This window comes from Chelon labrosus (assembly GCF_963514085.1).
Source record: "Chelon labrosus genome assembly, chromosome: 9".
Lineage (NCBI taxonomy): Eukaryota > Metazoa > Chordata > Actinopteri > Mugiliformes > Mugilidae > Chelon > Chelon labrosus.
This window is the reverse complement of record NC_140359.1, coordinates 12,630,156-12,649,668: the sequence shown is the minus strand read 5'-3', so window position 1 is coordinate 12,649,668 and position 19,513 is coordinate 12,630,156. Positions and strand designations below refer to the sequence as shown.

At 44.8% G+C, this 19,513-nt stretch overlaps 1 protein-coding gene across 1 annotated transcript in view; it reads right to left on the bottom strand.

Annotated features, from left to right (window-relative positions):
* mctp1a (multiple C2 domains, transmembrane 1a) overlaps positions 1 to 19,513 on the bottom strand; it is a 134,469-nt gene that overhangs the window by 2,119 nt on the left and 112,837 nt on the right. The window contains exons 17-19 of the mRNA XM_084552044.1: positions 7,471 to 7,580; positions 6,813 to 6,922; positions 6,466 to 6,563 (exon numbers count right to left, since the gene is read on the bottom strand). Coding sequence (XP_084408170.1) covers positions 6,466 to 6,563; positions 6,813 to 6,922; positions 7,471 to 7,580 — 318 coding nt within the window. The remainder of the gene's footprint in view (positions 1 to 6,465; positions 6,564 to 6,812; positions 6,923 to 7,470; positions 7,581 to 19,513) is intronic.

Genomic DNA, 19,513 nt, shown 5'->3' with positions numbered 1-19,513 from the left:
GTGCCGCGAAGAGCTCTGCGGATTTTAAAAGTAGGAGTTTACCGTACTCAGAGGCTCATGCGAGTGTGACCCGACCAAAGCTCGCTGAATTGCGCATGTCTGCACACGATGTAGCCCGAACCAAAAAGAGCAGCTTGACATTTTGGGAAATACACCGATTTGCTTTCCTGCTGTGAGTCGGATGAGAAAAGCGATACCGCTGTCGTGTGAAGCTAGTTAGCTCAGCATTAAAACTGGAAAAAGAGGGAAATAGCCGGTGTGGCTCTGTACAAAGGTAGAAAAAAAAATCTTCCCAGCTCAGAGGGACCAGGTGATGTTTTAATGTTATGTTCTGTATGATTTGTGGAATGAGAGCAGTGACCTCCTGCAGTCTTGTCACTGCAACCCTTGTGAAATGACATCCTTTTGACTTTTGTACAGACGAGGTACGATGTGCTAATTTGTGAGCTTTGGACGTTCTCGTAGTTTCCATTACATGCTACGATAAGCTGTGCGAGACACCCGGCTGTAAACTCATGGCTAACGGACATATGTGAAAGTTCAGTCTCCTCCTTTCTCACGGAAAGAAAGCAAATAAGCAACTTCCCTAAAATGTCACAGCTATTCCTTTAATCCCATAATTTACCAAGACATTAAATATCTTATGACTATTATTGTATCACTGTTGCATCACCAAACATATTTTAGTGGCGCATTACTTCAATTCATCACTCCATATTCAGTGCTACCACTGAGGGAGTTGTCACCTATTTCCCCCAGCGGCGACTGATTTACACTCGACGCGAAGCTTTGCAACGGCGGTGAGTGGATCTTAGAAAGAAAGTGTTTTTTTACCTGTAAGTGATGGACACTCAGATGCAACGGCATCACAGTGGCTGAACATCAACAACCAGAGACTGTCATCACTGGCAGTCTTTCACTTTCAAATGTATGCACACACGCATACAGTTGCTAGCCTAGACAGATTTAAGACACTGACAAGCACTAGCCACTGAATCAGAATACTAATAGGACCAAAAAAAAACAAAAAAAAAACAGTCACAGCACCAAAGAGCCAGTATCATCTGTGGAATCCCTCCTAAGCTGATGTACTATCGGCTACTCTCTCTGTCTGACTGACTGACACTCTCTCTGATTCTCCAGGCAGACAACAAACTGACATCAGTATGGTTTCTCTGTTCTGTCTCGTGGTGGGTCTGTCTGCTGTGGACGGGAACAGCAGCGTCTCTCAGCACTGGCTGGGAACGAGCCTTTATCATCCATCTTCTACTGGTTCCCACTGTCGCTTCAATGAAGCCTTCCGGTCCTCTGCTTGCAATGCACAAGTGTGAGCTGCAGCGGGGACGTGCATGTGTGTGTGTGTGTGTGCGCCAATGCATACACGAATGAATACCAGCAGAAGAGAACGTATACGCACCCACCCTCCACCCTCCACCCTCATCTCCCACATCTCATAGAAATACAGAAACTTTTGCATCATTAAAATCCCATAAAAATTCACACTCTTTACAAACACATGCACATACAGTGGGGTATTTCTCTTCCTCCGTCTCACAGTGGTGGTCACCAATGTCCCGTTAAGGTGCTTACAGAGTGGTTAGGCCAGCATGTGTTGCTCTCTACGCCTCACTAGGCAGCCAGACTGCACTGATTCAGATCTGGTTCCTCCTCACTGTCCGCAAGGCAAACTAACATCCTACCAAACAGCTGTACAAATACAACCTGTTTGCTGGATAAAGCGAGGGAAGACGACTGAGGGGGGGCGATGTGAAAGGCAGCGACGAAGAAATCCAGTTTGAGAAAAAAGAGAGGGGAAAGAATGATGGGAAGAGAGACAAAGAAGGGACAGAAATAGACAAAAAGAAGAAGGGAGCAAGGGCAGAGAACGGGACAAACCAAACAAAGGAAACAGGAGAGAAAACAATGAGAGTGAAGAAGAGACTGGGTGAGACAGGGAGAGATCTGTGGATACTCGGGTGATGACAGATACTGCTCTCATGTGGGTGTGGATCCTTTTATAGCACTGCCAACTAAAGCAGACAACGGAACAAAAACCCAGGGGACTGAGAGGGGTTTATATGGCCCCATCTGTGTGTGTGTGTGTGTGTGTGTGTGTGTGTGTGTGTGTGTGTGTGTGCGCGGTGGTAGTTTTGTTAGGAGACAGCCCTGGCAGAGTGCCCACATTGACAGCAATCAATGATGGCGGTGCATCCATGGATGAACAAGTGAGTGAACGGCTGAATGGTTTAAGTCACTCATGAGTGAAGGAATAACAGCACATCTGCATGTACCGCAGTTAAATTTGACAGATTTCTGCGAATGAAAAAAAATCCACCGTTGTTAAAATACTCATTCCCGTTTTTTACCGTTAGCTTTAAACAAGCTAGCACACATCCAAAAGTGGGACAGGTACGGTGCGGGATCATTGGATGATAGTGGTCCCATTACACGGCCAAACGCCTACAGCAGCGGAAGGAAAAAATAAAAAAAAAAAGCAACGCGGCAATTTAATTCTGCGCGCTGACATTCCTGTCCAAACTCTTAGCGAGTGCATACAAACAAAGAAAAGTTTGCTTGTCAGTAGAAAGTACGGTTCTTGTTTCTCATGAAGAGAAGCGAAGGGGATCAACAAAAAAGAAAGGGTGCGGGGAAAAAAATAAAAAAACAATATTTCAATCAAGAGTTTTCCCTGTGAAGAGCTGCCAGCCGTGAGAAATGGGGCTCATGCGTCACAGGTTCAATTCCACCTTACTGGTGACAGGCCTGCCTGATGCTACACCCTTGGCTCACCTCACCTAATAACACACACACACACACACAGGCTTTAAACCAACGCCGACGACGGGAGCTAGTTAAAGTCAAAAACAGAAGAAAATGAAGACGAGGCGAGGAGAAAGTGGGACGTTAGCGAAATAAAAGAAACCAGAATTGGGTGAAAGTAAAAAGTGAGGTAATGCGGCGAGCACATAAGCAATTTGGTACGCGAGCGGGGAGCTTAAAGGGAACATCGACGGGAGAAGCAGTGGGTAAAGACCCGCCGCTGCTCAAAGGCTGCTCCACCCTCGCTCCTCTCCTCTCCCAAATGTTGACAGTACAAGTGCAAAACAGGCTTTGAAGTACGCTCTGCTGAAGGGGCGCCGTGTATCGCGCAGCGCGCTTCGTTTAACGGCGTTACCCACAAAGCATCCCGGGACCTGCTCCTCTCTCACCCAGTCCCGTTGTCTCTCTCCCCCTTCTCACATTGAACTTTTGACAGTGTTTTGATGATGCCGGTGTGGGCAGACAGACAAGGCGAGACCAGGGTGGGTGACGAAAGGCAAATAGGCGAGCAAATGAATGAATTCAAAAAAGAGGCAAGGGGACTATATTTTAATGATACTTCATTATTTTTTTACTTCGGGTCTTTTTTGCAGAGGGGTTTCATCTCGTGTGACACCTAATGGAGCATAAGGGTTATTAAATGCTTCCACTATTGTGCACAGTTCAGACATCTGCAGACTGGAGGATTCAGCATTTGTGTCTATTGTTGTGTTGAAAGAAAAAAGCACGGCAAAGTGAAAAAAAATATCACAAAGGAGAATTTGTCTTATCACCTGCTGCGGTAGGATACGTTCTGAATAGTGACTAATTGTCCACTTGCAGTGAAATGTTTAAATTTGTCACAAAAGTGGGGAAGGGCAAATCGAAGGAGAGAGAGACCTCTGGTAGAAGTGAGTGATGGCATCTGGCAGTGTTTCAGCCTTTAACTATCCTGCCTCTGCCCTCTGTATGTCCAGCGAGGCTCCATCCCCGACATAAATGTTGTCTAAAAATATTAACCGGACTCCCCGCTGTTCATTAGACGCTAAATTGGAGTCCACGCTTATTTTTGTATTGGGGATTTGATCCGGCTCCTTTACACCGATCATAAAGGGCCACTTGGCATGCTAATTGCCTTGCCCCCGCTTATGCTCTCCCTAGCTCACATGGCTAATGGTGTCGTAAAATATACTAGTGCACTGACACCTCCCAAACGCCAGGTAGGGAATACTTAGCACTACGAAGGTGCTCAGTTTGGCCTCGTTTAAGAGGACATGAAAGATTCCCTGATAATGACCATAAAGATAGCCTGCGCTGGTAAAAGATCCAAACCTGATACAAGAAACTGTTATCCAGAGGGGGACAATGACCCTTTCTCACACACATACACACTGAACACCACGCCAGCCTTTAACATGGCTGCTCGCAGAGGGAAATAATGATTTAAGTAAACTGTTCAGGTGGTAAAAAGGAACTACAGCTTCCACACTCAACTGGGGATTGAGTTTTTAAAAGGTGTTTGTCAGTGCTGTTACATTTGAATGTAAAACTAAAGCACCTTAACCGTTCAGCTGATGAATAAGTGTTGTTACACAGTTTTTTTTGTGTAATTGTACAAAGAAATTGAAAACTGTGAGAGTCCACAAGCTATTCTGGTTGCTGTGGTACAGCTATATGTGTGTTATGATGGACCGTGGCCCAGTGCGGCTGCCCTTTGTATATAAAGTCATTAGAACCTCATCAGTTCTGGCTGCACTGAAGCACCTTCAAATGATGCGGAACAGTACACTGAAACACCCCCAACCCACCTCACATGCACTACTGCTGGGAGAGCTTGTGTGTGTGATTATGAATGTGTGTGAGGTCACACTGGGGCCCTGAAATAGCACTTCATTAGTCATCCAGGGTGTCAGGCATAGTGGGCCCCTGCACCAATGCCAGTGGGTGCCACAGACACGTGCCCGTGCGGGGACGCTCCATTTGGACCCCAGCACCTCTCTGCATCATCCTAAAGCCTCAAGGGCTCAATCCCTGCAGACGTCTTTGACCCAGTAAGGCGGGGGCAGGCAATGAGGTGAACCCACCACCGGAGGCAGCGGCAGGATGCATCACGGAGCAGAACGTTCTGATCTGTTTTTAGGCAGCGACTGCAAAGCAGGATGTCATCTCAGAAAATGTAAACTCTGGATCCAGTGAGAAAGTGATCAGCACTGGTATCAGTATCTAAATGTCACCAACTATTTCTTATTAGTATGAATAAAACTACCATGTTCTATCTATCCGCTCTATTTGTACTTTCTGTCTTCTCTCCTTTTCAATCTTCATCTTTCTCCTCTGTATCCATTTTTACCCCTGTCCCAGGGCCCTTCACCCTCATTGCTCTGTGAGCCTCCTAACTCTCTGTGAAACCTGGCAACAATTACCAGTTCAACAGCTGCAGCAGTAAGCGTTACAGTAGCACTTACAGTATTACTTATACAGTAGGCACAACTCCAGCAGCACAGGCACCAGACCTGAGCAGCATGTCTGCCCCCACCTTCCCTAGCCAGCAGGCCCTCATTAGGGGCCTTGTAAAGGCCTCGTACCTGCCGGGCCGGGGCCCCTTCACTACTCCACTCCTCCAGGTTCCAGGTGTGTAAGGTGGCTGCACTTCACCAGAGGGGACAGCTTGGGCTCATTTAAGTCAATGGCTACTTGCCCTGTGCCTGCTGCTGCAGCAGGCCCCTGTAAACTGCAAAACTGTAAAACTGCATGAGGACTGAGAGGGGGAGAGCACGGGGGGTTGGCAGGGGTGCGTAGGGGAGCAAGGATTATGACCCTGTAAAGATGAAAGAAGTCGCGGGCAACAAGCGATCAAAGAGGAAGTGTGTCAGCGCTGATGTGGCAGGGGATTGGTCGTATCAGAGTTCCCCGGTCGTTCAGCCTCAGCCTGCATCTGTGTGTATCTGTGTGTGTGTGTGTATTGATCTCTGCTCAGCAGGGCTTAACAGCCACAGTGGACACAACTGGTGCTGGATAACACAACAACTTTCACAAGCTGCCGCTTAATTGCAGTTTAAACTGCACATTATCCTGGGTAGCACAGCGTGTTACCGTTAACATACACACACAGACGCACACATACACAAACCCTATATTTTACCTAAGGAAGGATGTGAAGTCTACAGCCACAAAGTTAATCTGATCTCACGGTTAATGTAGAAGCAAAACCGCATGGGGCTGGTTAACTGTTGGTTTACACTCTGTTCCAATTACTAGCATAGCTGGGAAACAAGAGCTAACTGTAATTATGTGTGAGTGTATGTGTATGGAGTCAATCAACCTAGTTATATGCTGGGCACTAAACTCACTTAACCTTGTTATCTTACTACACAGCTCCAGCCATGTATGTGGAAATTGAATTAGACTGGGAAGCTATTAATAGGAAAACACAGAAACGGCTTTGAAATAATTAGATTAGACGTCTGAATGGCTAAAACAATGGATAGTCAGTTCACTCTACATGAAAGTGAGGAACCACAGGCTGAGAGGAGGAAAAGAAAGAAAAGAGAATCAGAGACAGAGGAGGTAATAAAAGGAGTCCTAACCCTTGCCCAAGCCAGGAACTGACAGATGGGGTGTCAGAATGATATAAAAGATGAGATGAAAAATGGAAAGTTCACCCACCACTTGTACATCTGAGGGCACTCTGGATAGAAAGTCTAGCAGCTCGTTGTTATCAATGGTGTAAGGGTCTCGCAGCTTCTTGGTGAATTTATTCACCCCTGTAGAGAAACATAGACAGTGGGGGCAGGTAGGAAAAAGTTGGGAAAGAGAGGTGAACATCAGTCCTTACTGCAAGTCATAATTGTTAAAGCCTTTATGGTTACTGTACTCTCCGTGACCCCTGTGTTCTTTATCCCAACACAATACATGAAAGGCAGCATGGAATAAAACACAGAGGTTACACTGCCACAGATTCACTTAGATACTGTATTTATATTCAACTATACAATTACCCATACTATACTTACCCCAGGCCAACACAATGTATCGGAGAGGGATAAAATAGATGATGATTGTGGCCAATCCGAGAGCCACAATGGCTAGCCAGCTTAGGAAAGGCACAGTCCAGTTAAATGTGCTGGAAAGAGAGCAAAGAGGGATAGAGGATAAAAAAAAAAAATTAGTCCGGCTGAGAAATACTATTCAGGAAAAGTCTTACACGCCAGCACTGTAAGGTGAAAGAGTCTCAGTTCAACAGAGACTCCCAGGTCACTAATGTTTTGCTTTGATATTTTGAGATTGCTTCTTTCCTGAGACTGAACCTGTAGCTTCAACTCCAACTACTAATGAAAACAAAATGAGGCTTGCCCACGTATGCAGGACAGTTAATGAATGGTTTCGTGTATGTGTGCAAATGCAGTGATGTGTGTTTAAGAGGCCATGCAGGGTTAAGTGAGATGTGATGGACAGACAGACGGGCGCTGTGTTTGTTTCTCAGGGTTGGGGTGTCACGCTGGCAGCGTTTCCTGAGAGCAGCACCGAGTTACACTCAGTTAGGCTGGCAAGGGGAAGCGGGCCAGCCTGGCATTGGGATAAAAAAACAAAAAACAAAAAAAAAACACCAGGACGTGCGGAGCAGAGCAGAGCGCAGCGGGCCGGGTGCCGAGGAGCAGGCTTACGACTCACTTCTTTATCCTCTCGCCATAGGAGGCCACTTCATCCAGTGCATTCTGCACACTGATGCACACGTCCTGAATGGCATAAATCTTGTTCATGAAGCCCTTTCTCTCTGAGTCCTGCAAGAGGACAGATAGAGATGTAGGCGAGGGAGAAAGAAAGCAAGGATGAGGGAGGAAGAGAGGGGGAGAGACAAGAGGAGAGAGAAAGAGAAGAGGGAAGACAGAGGCTGGGCATAGGCATCTTTGTGAAAACAATACATTTTAAATAGCGTCAAAGATTTGGAGTGGGGAGCCAAATCACCGGATATCCTGCATGAAGTGACGGCGTGCTTTCATTCCAGGCAGTAATAGAGATATAAAGTTGGCAGAACAAATCAAAATGTTTTCCCCCTTACAAATGCTCACACAGGAAAATTTGAATATGTGAATAGAGAGGCAGAATTAAACTGAAAGCCGAATGGATACATCAGTCTTTGGGCGCTCTCTCTCTCTCTCTCTCTCTCCCTCTCTCTCTCTCTCTCTCTCTCTCCGCTGCTGCCAAGGCAGCGAGGAAGACCGGGCAGAGCCCTCTTTTGTTCTGCTGGCGGGCACACTGTGATGATGTCACCAGCCGTGACATCATTATCATCCTTATTAACGCTGTCACCCACCATGAAGAGCTCCTTTCCTTTTCAACTTTTGATGGCTGCGAACTTGAGAATATTGCTAAAATCAAGGGGGGGAGAAACCACACCTCCCTCCAACCCTCCCCACCCCTTTACTGAAACAAAGTGAAGGATTTAAGAAGTCATGCAACAGTCAACGAGCTGCCTGCTGACTGACAAGCAGGGACAGGACAGATCTGGACAGAATGAGGTGACGGGGATTGATCGAAAGCCATTGGCTCAGTGACGACATCAACACGCAGACTGGTTGTGGCTAGATGTGACTGGTGGGCATGCTTGGGGGACGAAAGGGGGGAGAGAAGAGCTAACCAGGAAGAAGTTACACAAGTATCCAGTGATGTCAGAGGTCAGGAAGAATCTGAACACACTGTCATGTTTTACTGTACCACACCAAAACCATAAACACCTGTGGAAGAAAAACTGTATTAAGGATGCCTTGTAAATTAAATGGAAAAGAGCTCTGATAAGACAAAACCCAAAAGTTTAAGACATAACTCTACATGTGTTACAGAAATGGTGTTGCAGATGAAGATGGATGTTGTTAAATTAAGAGATGTAAAGCTCTGAGTAATTCTAATCATTATGCCCAAAAGAAGACACTCAAGCGGTAAAAGACAAGGAACCTTCAGGACCTCTGAGGCCTTCACCACATTTTGCTCTATCAGGCCAGCCCTCCCCCCCTCATCCACCTCACCACAACCCTCCCACTGAGACCCAAACTGCCCCCAAACCCACCCTCTTCTTTTTGCTCTCCATCCAGGATCAGATAATGTGAAAAATGAACCATGGAGCAGCCAGGGAGACCACATGGCCTCCCCAGCAAAACCGCACAAGACAAATAGATATAATTAGACAGCGTCTCTGGGTTATTTTTCTTCGCAAATATTTTACAAGACTCCCTTTCTTTCCTCCGCCCGCTCTCCTCCTCTTCTCAGTCCTTTCCTCTGAGTCCATCTGTTTTTCATTGCTCGCTCAAACAAATCTCAGAACGCCGTGTCTGGCGGACTGGGCTTGGTTAGGCCGAGCCGGGCCAGGCTGGGCCGGGTCAGGACGTTTTTATTTTCGAGCCCCGGACTCAGGGGAGATTTTTTTTGAGGGCCACGGGAGTGGTGTGAGAGAGCGGGCGGGGGTGTAGAGAACAGGTCAGAGGTCATATGAGTATAAACCATTGCCACATGCCCTTCGGACTGCGGTCTGACTCCTATTTCCTGTCTTCAAACGCGACTTGAGGAGGCGGGAGGTAGCAATAACACAGAGGGCCACGGAGAACCTTGTTTTCCCAGCTTCCCTGCACACTGCGCACATATGGAGTCAGGCAACCTGTTCTTATAATGGAACCTAATATGCACACAAACACACACACCCTACAGCTATTAGATAAGGTTGATCTGTACACCTGGTCTTGCTGTGTGACTCTACAAACAATACTATATCCAAGCTCAGATTAGATGATGAAGGTCCTCGACTTTTAAAAGCGGCTTCTCTCTCCACTGAACAAGTTATTTTTTAGACTGCAATGTCACGGCCGATTAAGAGCTGATGCTGAGAGGAAAGCTTTTACATATACCAATGAGTGGATCCCCCACTACAATAGTAAGATAAATAAAGGACTCAGTTTTATCGTTCTTTATCTAAGCCTCGCAAGGAATGTGTTTCAACCGCTATGTAATTTTAATAAGAACACGGTTTTCCAGTCTTGACCTGTTCTAGTCTTTACCGGGAACCCAGGGCCTTGCACTTCCATCTGTTTCTCGCTCTGTGTCGGTCAGGGAAACTAAGTGGGTTTGTTTAGAGACCTCAAGGCAAAGGTAATAAAATGCAAATATGTGCGCCCTCTTGCTTTGTCTTGGCTACAGCTGTAAGTCACGTTAATGCTCAAAGTATGCTAAGAATCTCCGCACCTACGACAGCAGCGTTCTGATGGATGATGCAGCACGGCTTGAATCACTCAGGCAGATACTGTAATAGGCCTGCCTAATGTGTTTAGAAATCAGGACTTTTAATAAACTGTAGGCGTAAACGTAGGTTCATCTGCAATATCTAGCTGTTACAACAAACTGTCAATGCACTCAAATAAAGGATTTTAATTTTTGTGTGCATTTCTATCATGAGAGCATTTCATGTTCGCCTGCATATTCACAGGAGGGATGCAGAATGACTGTAAATAAATTGGGAGCAGTGACTTTACATAAAAACAGTGTGCAAGGTTATGCATATGATGAGTAGTGTGCAGCAGGTGCACTTTTCTAATGCAAAATATAATTAACAGGCGTCACTGGAATGCATACAGCAGAGGGTCTATATAATATACAGAGCTGCATCTCTCTAATTCTTTCTTTCTTTTAAACTACTGCTAATTTACAGTAAAGGGTCAGGGCCACCCACGCAAACAGTGGCTCAGGGTTAGGCAGAGTGGCGTGCTACGGTGTATGAAATGAAAACTAGTTCCGAACCGTGTGTCTGTCCCGTGAATGAAACGCTCCTATGTGCACAAGAAACTCTTGACATCAATTAACTTTCATCTGGTTGGCAGCAGAAATATTTAGCGAATTGGTGTCCTTAGCTGGGCGTGAGTTGTGCATGTTTTAATTGCACATGTGCCATTTAAAGACAATAAATGCATCTTTTGTGGCTATGTCCAAAGTTTGCATCATTGTTTGGATGTGTGCAGCGGCTCAGCGATATGAAATCTCAGCCAAGCAGCCATCAGTTTAGCAGCGGGAAGTCTCGTTAAAACCTTGTGAGTTGTTTGCATGCGCGAAGGAAAAATAACCCTCAGTGATACCAGAGAGAGCCCAGGGACACACACTCACACAAACACACACACACACACACATGCAAAGAAACAGCCAAGTCAGGCTAACCACAGTGCACTTGCTGGTAAATTGTGGTAAACAAATGTGTTAAACTTCTTGAAACGCTTGATGAAATATTAAACAAAGGAAACATGCCTCTGTGCACTCGAGTGCTCCATTTCTCTTTCAGATAGATACCGTATTGGCAAAGTACATCTATATGCAAAAGTGCAAAATGAGCAGTTGTAAACTTTGCAAAGACAGTTTGTTCTTCACTGACCCAAGGCCTAGAGCTAAACAAGAGTGAGGTCACTGAGGACTTAGCCTATTACGATGGACTCAAATATCTGTCCTATATCTACTGGGTGGAAAAGAGAGAGTCTTTGGAGACTAGTTTAACCTCAGATCACGGAGTTCTCCCTGCTGGGTTACGCCATAAAAATGATAAACCTAACGGTTATAATGTAGCAGTATACATATCCCATCACACCACGAAATGAGTCTGAACCACAAGTGGCTGCTGCTCATTGCCGCTGTGCTAAAATTGCACCTGTTTTTCTTTGTTTTTCTATTTTTTTTTTTTTGCCTCTCCCGCTCTGGCAGCACAGTAAAAATTGAAATGTCATATAAAACGTGACAGGATGCTAATATGCGGCTCCCAGAGGGCATCTGAAAGCGTTCTTGTTGATTTTGTAACTGCAGAGAGAGTGTCGGCAACCCTCCCTTTTCCACCCCAGGAAAAATGGGGGAAAAAAAAAAAAAAAACATTGAAAAGTTGAAGAATGCTATAGGGGTGACAGAAATTTAATTTCCAAACCGTGTGAAGGAGCTAAGGATGACACACAATAATAAACAGAGAACATGATTAGCGTCTAGTGTATATTTAAAACTAGATGCGGTGTCATCGCTCTCTGAGAAATTAAACATGGGGGAAAAAAAAGAAAACAATTTATGTTTGGTTATGCAGATTTTTTTTTTTAACTTTACCAATTAAAGAGATACAAAAATAATTTAGCGTTTCAGAGAGCAAAATGTGCTTCGAATAAAAGGAGACGAGGCTATCACTGGCTCATTTACATTCCCTGGTGGCATACAGTTCAATCTAGTGAGTGTTTTGTTGGGTGAATAAATACTCCGATGGCCTGCCTCTAAAATTAAGCAAGAACAATGAAAGTCGCCACAAATAAAAAGTACCTGTTAGTTCATTTATCTTCAAACGTAACAGAAAACTGATCATTTCCACTGCAGTATGTTGGTGAGTCAAATATGTGTTACGTATTTTTATGACAGTACAAGATAAATTTAAATCTGAATCCTTTTTGCTATTTATTGTCTTTCCACTTGTTCACTGGTAATTTTCAGGCGGCATAATAAAAACCTTAATAATATGCATTTTTGGCCACAGATCGAATGCAGCATGGAGCACTTTTTATGTTGGCCGTTTAAATAGTTCAGCTCTAACACACACTGGTGTCTATTCCAAGTATTACCAACACCACATGGGAGGGCAGAGTCACAGATTTTTACCAAATGGGAGTTAAGAGAGGACCTCAGGGGATTAAAAAAAAACTTTTTTTAATCCCCTGAGGGACTCTGCTGTGGCCTAGAAGAACATCTACCTCTGTCAGAAAATGACAATAAGACAAGACAAAGACCATGGGAATGGCCTCAGATACCACCAAGGAAACTGGCATCTAGCCAGCGCCACATGAAAGAGGCAGATGTTCCGTTTTTTTGTTTTTTTTGCCATTTTAATAAATAATTTATCTGAACAACTAATCCACTGGCGGATGTGGGGAATACACATTGTGCCCTCCCTCTCTTTTTATGAAAACACATAAATATCTGTGTTAGTACAGTGTTGGGATGCACCGCACGTCCTCCTGACCCTGATCAAGCGGCTCACGCACAGAAAGGCCAAGAAGTGAAAGGAGGCACCCCACTCCCATAGGCGCAATGCATTAATGTGAGTGTGTATATGTATATGTTTATGTGATGTACACATGTTTGAGAATATCTGTGCGTGCTAAGCATTGCCTCCACAAAGTCAAATTCCTGTTAAGACTGCCAGCTGAAGGTGGACCAGGAACACATAATGCTCTCTAGTACTAATTAGTCTCTTCACCCAGTCAAGTCCCACAGCGAGGATAAATATACACATATGTAAAAGAGAGAGATGGAGGGAGAGAAAGAAAGAAAGAGGGACTAAAAGTTGGTGATGGTGGTGACTTATTTTCAGTTTGACCTCTGCTTCCTATCCTAAAGAGAAAGGTTTTTTTTTGGTGTTATGAGTGTGTGTCTCTAATGTGTCTGGTTGGCAGGAGGTTGTTTGCCACTGATCATCTTTACCCACCTCCCTCTGGGGCCTCTCATCACCTCCACCACACCAGCCACTCTATCAGGCTCAAGGTCAGAGACACACACACACATACACGCGTGCGCGCATAAATGACTACCACCCCGCAACTTCTGCTCTCGATCACTTGATCACCCCTTCCTCGCCTCCTGCTGCACGCCACCCGACCCCCACCCACCCTGCCTCACCTCTGCTCCCCTGCTCCTGCGCTCTCCTTCCCCTGTCCTTCCCAGGATCCAGCCTGGCAGAGCGTGATGAATGGGACAACATTACTCTTGTCCTCTGTTGGCCTGGTTTTAGCCGCTCCCGCCCATCTACCCCACCCCGTCCCGTCCCGTCCGTCAGTCTGCCTGTCTCTCCGTTTGTCTGTCCACGTCCCTCTGTTGCAAATCACCTTAGGCTATGATCCTGTGCTGTGTGGCAACGGTTTGTGCTACATACTTGTCCGTATACAAATAAGCATTAAACAAATAAAACCCAATTTAACTTGAAGGTTTTAATATCTTTAGATATTGACAGAAAGCCGGCATTTGGGTTAAAAAGGAAATTAATTTTTCCAACACGTCAAGGGTTTTTTGAATCTGTGTCGCATCTGTAAGATTTTCAACAACACAAAAGATTATTAATTAAATCAAATCGTATTCTTGCCGGGGGTTAATTTACATCTGATTCATCACCTAGGTCTGTGAACCCTGCTCACTCTGGTATACCTTTAATTGCATATTCATGTTCAGAGACACACAGGCAATAGAAACTGCAGTAAAATCCACCGTGTTAAACTTTGTTTTGAAAGAGAGAGAGAGAGAGAGAGAAAAAAAACACAACAGAACGAGAGTGCACCGCTATGAAGTGAAGAGATCACGTCTTCAAAAAAGTAAATAAAATATGCATCCTCTCTGTGCTCATTACAGATTTATGACTCTTGTTAAAAGAAAAGGTGGCGGCTGCCTTCTCACATGTCTGACTTTCAAATTCAGACGACACTGCTGTCAAGCGTCGTGCTCCACATTCTGTCCAATGAGAGACCGAGAGGGCTGAGTGTGCGCCATCTTCAACATCCTATTTGGTGAGAGTCTCGAGGAGCGTTACTTCGGATGGATGAGAGCACACCAGAACTCCTCACCTACAGTGCACGGAGCGCTCATCGTAACCCTTTGATGCATAGTTCATCAATCAAAAAAGTTCAGTTGGTTCAGCCACCCGTGTGTATATGATTCAGAACAATAACAGTGTGGGGAGTAGACACTGTTGCATTAGGCATAATGAGCATTGGGATTTGCTCATGCAATATAAGATAGTTTTGCAGCTCTTGTAGCAACTTTAAAGAAAAAGCACTCACGAGAATATTCAAATCACCCCACCAAACACCACCACACACCCACACACACCCACACATAAACACACTTAGGGCAGTGAAACTCATTACAAAATAAGTTTGTTAGGTGCTTAGTTAGGTGCTTTTTATCAGTGACTTAAAGGTCATAAGGTGCGAAAGCAATCATCATTTATTAGAGGAATTTAATTACTGCCTTTTAAGAAAAAGTTTAAATCTAAAAGGTTAAATTTTGTCAATAAAAAGTACACTAAACCACATTTTATACCCTTATTGCTGCTGATTATTTCAAAAACAAAAAAAAAGGACGAAATACACACGAGTGACTCCCAATGTCACCCTTTATTACCCCAGAGCCACAAGTCCCACCAGCAAAACATAGTTAACACACCGTCACACCTCAATCTACAGCTGTCACCTTGCAGTGTAACAGGTCTACAGTGCTACAGGGAAGTCACACAAAAAGACAGGAGCAGCCTTCCATGCTGGAGCTCATTTAACTTCCCCATCACCTCTAAAGAGCAGGCACAGGCAGAGCCCTCGCGGCGGGTTTGGGTTGGGGCCGAACGTGCAGTGCGTGGGTGTTAATCTAGACGCGGACAGGGGACAGGTAGTGTACACAAACCCTGACAGGACGGCAGACAGAGGCCGCTGGACAGACGATGAGCTAAATAGGAAACTGGGAGACAGCGACACACAGCATCAGGAGTCAGTGCCAGAGCCACACACATGTCCACTTACCACCATCGCTCGTATCCACTCAAAGTGCCAGGAAGCCAACATATCCTCGAGGATATGGTTTTTATCACGGCTGTCCTCCCAGGGGTCAGGTTTAGGGTCCTTGTGGATAGATTACAGTGAGATGTTCTCTTTACAACCCACAGAAATTAAAGTGAAAGGATTAAAAAATGTGGAGGTTTTACAGCTGGGGTCTTATACATTTTTCTCACCAACTGCACTGCAGAGAGTTATAACATAAGCAGTGAAACAAACAGCTTTAGCCTCGCAATGCAAAGACGGCTTGTTTTAATACTCACCTTTGTTCAGACTTTGAAACAACTACATTTGATAATTAAAACTCATCTGAGCCTCGTATTCCTCGTCTTTAAACTCTATAATCTCTATAAACATAGTGGTGATTATACTGTAATATATAAGTATACTGTCCAAATTAAAAAGACCCACACTCCAAATCATTTAAATGACAAAGGTCACAATTAAAATAAAAGTGATGAGAGAATGATGGCGAGAGAGGATGAAGGAGCAAAGAGAGAAGGCAAAAGACAAAGCAAAGGATATGTATCTGGGGGGAGTATAGATAGTGAGAGATGATCCACCTGATGTGTGTGTGTGCGACAAAGAGGAAAAACAAACACACAATGCAGCGCATTTTGCATAGAGAAACAATTCCCCTCCATGCCTCTTTCACCCTCCTTTTTGTTTTCATTCCTCCCTCTATTAGCCAAACATGATTAAAATGCAGTTCCTACCAGCGTCTCTGCTGAACAACAGGGGGAAAAAAAGAAAAAAAAAAAGAAAGAAAGACAGTGAGATGGGAAGAAAAATGAAGCGGAAAAGTCAAAAGCATCTTTTACAGCGTGACGCTTTTCATCATTCACAGGCGGCATGAAGAAAAGAACAGACATTCAAACTTTTTTCTCTTCTCTTGTGTCTCTCTCTCTCTCTCTCTTCCCTATTCTCCTCAGCCACCGAAACCCCCCCGACACCTGAGAACAACCCCACTGCATCACAAGCTCAACAACCTCCACAGAACAACATTTCAGTAACACTCTTTTTTTTTTTTTTCCTCAGCGCATTGATATAATTCCCAGTGCTCTCTTTAGTCCAATTACATTATGCCATGTCACTATCTGAGCGATCAGTGCAGTGCCGTGACTGGGACTGAGAGAGGAGTGCCGGGGCTTGGGAAGACGCTGCAGAGCTCCATATGCTATCGGGAGATAAGTCTGAAAACTTGCAATGTTTTTGCCTATATTCACACCGAGACAAAAAGTGCACCTTATTCAACTTTATACAGAGTAGAAGAAGAGACAAAAACTGAGACAGAGAGGAGGAGGAGAGAAAGACGACTGTGACGACAGAGCAGCTCTGTGTATTAACATCAGCGGCTGAAAATAGCTGTAAGGCCTTTAGGACCTGGATGTGTGTGCTGATACTAGCCATTCGCCAGGAGCTCCATGCCTGGCAGAGGAACATTGATAAACACAAACGTGTGTAGGATCGCATGTGCGCATGCATGTACTGTGTGTGCATGAGTCATGCCTACAGGGAAAGCAGCGGAGGGTGAAATGGCTGTCTCAGCACTACAGATGAGAAGGATAAAGAGATACTGTGGTGTAGGAAGACGACTTTGTGGCAGGAGAGATGAGCCGTACCTCGCATATGTTCAATCTTAAATGCACAGCGGACTCATCCATAAGGCCTTTAAACTATAAACTGATGCCTTTGTCATGCAAGATATACATACATCACTGAAAGATATTCTAAATGCTATGACTACACTAAGCTGCTGTCTCTATAGGTCAGAAATAACACTGAAAAATAGCCAATAGGTTACGGGTTGACCCCCAAATTCATTGCCTTGAAGAATTGTGCCCTAAAAAATCTGTAAAAATTCACATCTTTTAGGTCAACGTGTTCAAGCTAAGGAATAATGTCTGCTCTACATTTACTATCTGGAGGAAATTAGTGAGAAATGAGAGAGGAAAAAAAGATTTTTTTCGTGGGTACTGGTGGTGTATCTGTGTGTGTGTGAGCAAGATATTGATAGATAGACATGGGGGGGAGAAAGGGAGAGGGTGTGCACAGAGCAGTAAGCCCGTGAGCAGGACATGATTGCAGTGTGTATCTTATCTGTGTCAGGTCCTCCTGAGGCTAGTGGAGCCTAGCTGAGCGGAGCACAAGCGCTTCAGTGACCAGTCAACCGTGTGAGGGTAATCTCCTCACTCCTTCAGTCTGTCTCTCTCTCATTCACTCTATCTCTCTCTCTCCCTCTCTCTCTCTCTCTCCCCATTTTCCCAGTAAGCCCCCCTCTGGGAGGCAGCTGAGCTGCACACATATACGTGAGACACTCACACAAATATACAAACACTCACACCCATGCACAGCCTAAAGGTGATTGTCTCATGCCAGCTCAAGACAGCAAGCCCACAGGTGAGAGGAGCCATCGCAGGCTATATTATACAGCGAAGCCCCTGCAGCCAGCAGCCTGTGAATATAGGAATGAGTAGCATGTTTTTGCTATCTCGCCATGTCTCAAAGTGTATTTGAAGATTTTAAAAGGGTTAATAAAGGTGCCACAAGACTTTTTTTTTTAATAATAAGACAGATTAGAAAGAAAAAACGCACAGCTTTGCTCTGTCTGGGAGAGGACGTCATTGAAAACCATCAATACTTTGTCATGGAGGACATTTAAGAGATAATTTGCTTCTATAACTCGTGACATTAAAATGGCTGCTTCCTACATGTCCAGTGTGTATAATTTTATCTATCTACATTCAGCATAAAATATACGTCTTCACTTTACCTTTCACGCAGAGTATAGGCTATGCATCTTAGTGGAGGCAGAGGTTAAAAACTGGGGCTCTATACTGCTCCCATATTGTGTGTGTGCGTGCATCAGGATATTACAAATCAAGCAGCACGCTGAAGGTCAGCACACACGCAAACACATACACACACACACACATTGTGTGAGGGAGGAAAGAAGAAGGCAAAAAAAAATTAGCTCATGTCCAACATTCTTTCACCCATCACGTGCCTGCCTGCTCAGCTTTAACAACTCAGCCGTCCCCATCAATTAGTCTAGATGCCGGACTTTCATTGAGATTAAGTGACTAATATCAGTGCTTGCTCACGAGAAAGACACTTTTCACGTCTGCCCAACAATCTGTTAAGTCAAAACACATGTGGTGATCCAAGGCAAAAAGCCTGCAAGGGGTCCTCTATGCAATGAAAAACAGGTGCTCTGCTTTTTGGCCATGTAATACCCCATTTACCCTCTGGAGCAAAGGTTATCCAGCTAATAGCTGCCTTGTGGTGCGCTGGGAAGAGCTATGCACATGGCCGAAGTAAACATCTGGGACGGATTGTACATACTTGCAACATATGCTTCAAGTTCAATTAAAATGAGGCCTTGGCACATTTATTAATCTTTTTTTCCTCTCCTCTCTCTCTCTCTCTGTTGCTCTCTCTCTCTCTTCTTCCCGTTCTCCCCTATAGGCCTGTGCCATAAAAAGAGGCCTCCTTTGACCCGTCCTTCATACTTACTCATTCGATCTGAAGCTGTAGCTCATATCCAATGTAAAAGGCCTCATATCCAATGTAAAAGACAAATTTGCTAAGCCTCGAAACTGCATTTGTTCTGCACTTAACCAGGTTGGGAGGAGAGCAAAGGGAAGAGAGTGAGTATGTGTCAAAACGAAAGAAAGAAAAAAAAAAAGGGCAGGGAAGAGGACGATTGAGGAAAGGGTAGAAGGAGAGTGGGAGGGAAGAGAGATGTAGGTGAAGAAAAAAGAAAAATGCCCCCCTTTCAACCTCCCTACAGCTCCAATGAAATGCTAACAGTTGAGGGGAGCAATAGATCAAAATGTATGAAGCCAGAGTTGGTAAATTGTAGCCTTTGTGGCAGCTGTGCTATCCAGCATCCCAGCCCTGTGTGAACAGAGAGCAAGGGCTTCTTATTCGGAATAATCAGTCTGGCACCAAATCTGACGGAGGCCGCACAAGCTGCTTCTGCGCCTCATTTCAATATGAAAGTCCGAAATGTATTTCACATAATCTGCGGCTTTTCAAATGCCTGTATTTTTTAGGGGGTTTTTTTCTGTAAGAGGAGGCAGGGAATGCAATGAAGGAGGACAGACATAAAGAAAAGGGTAAAA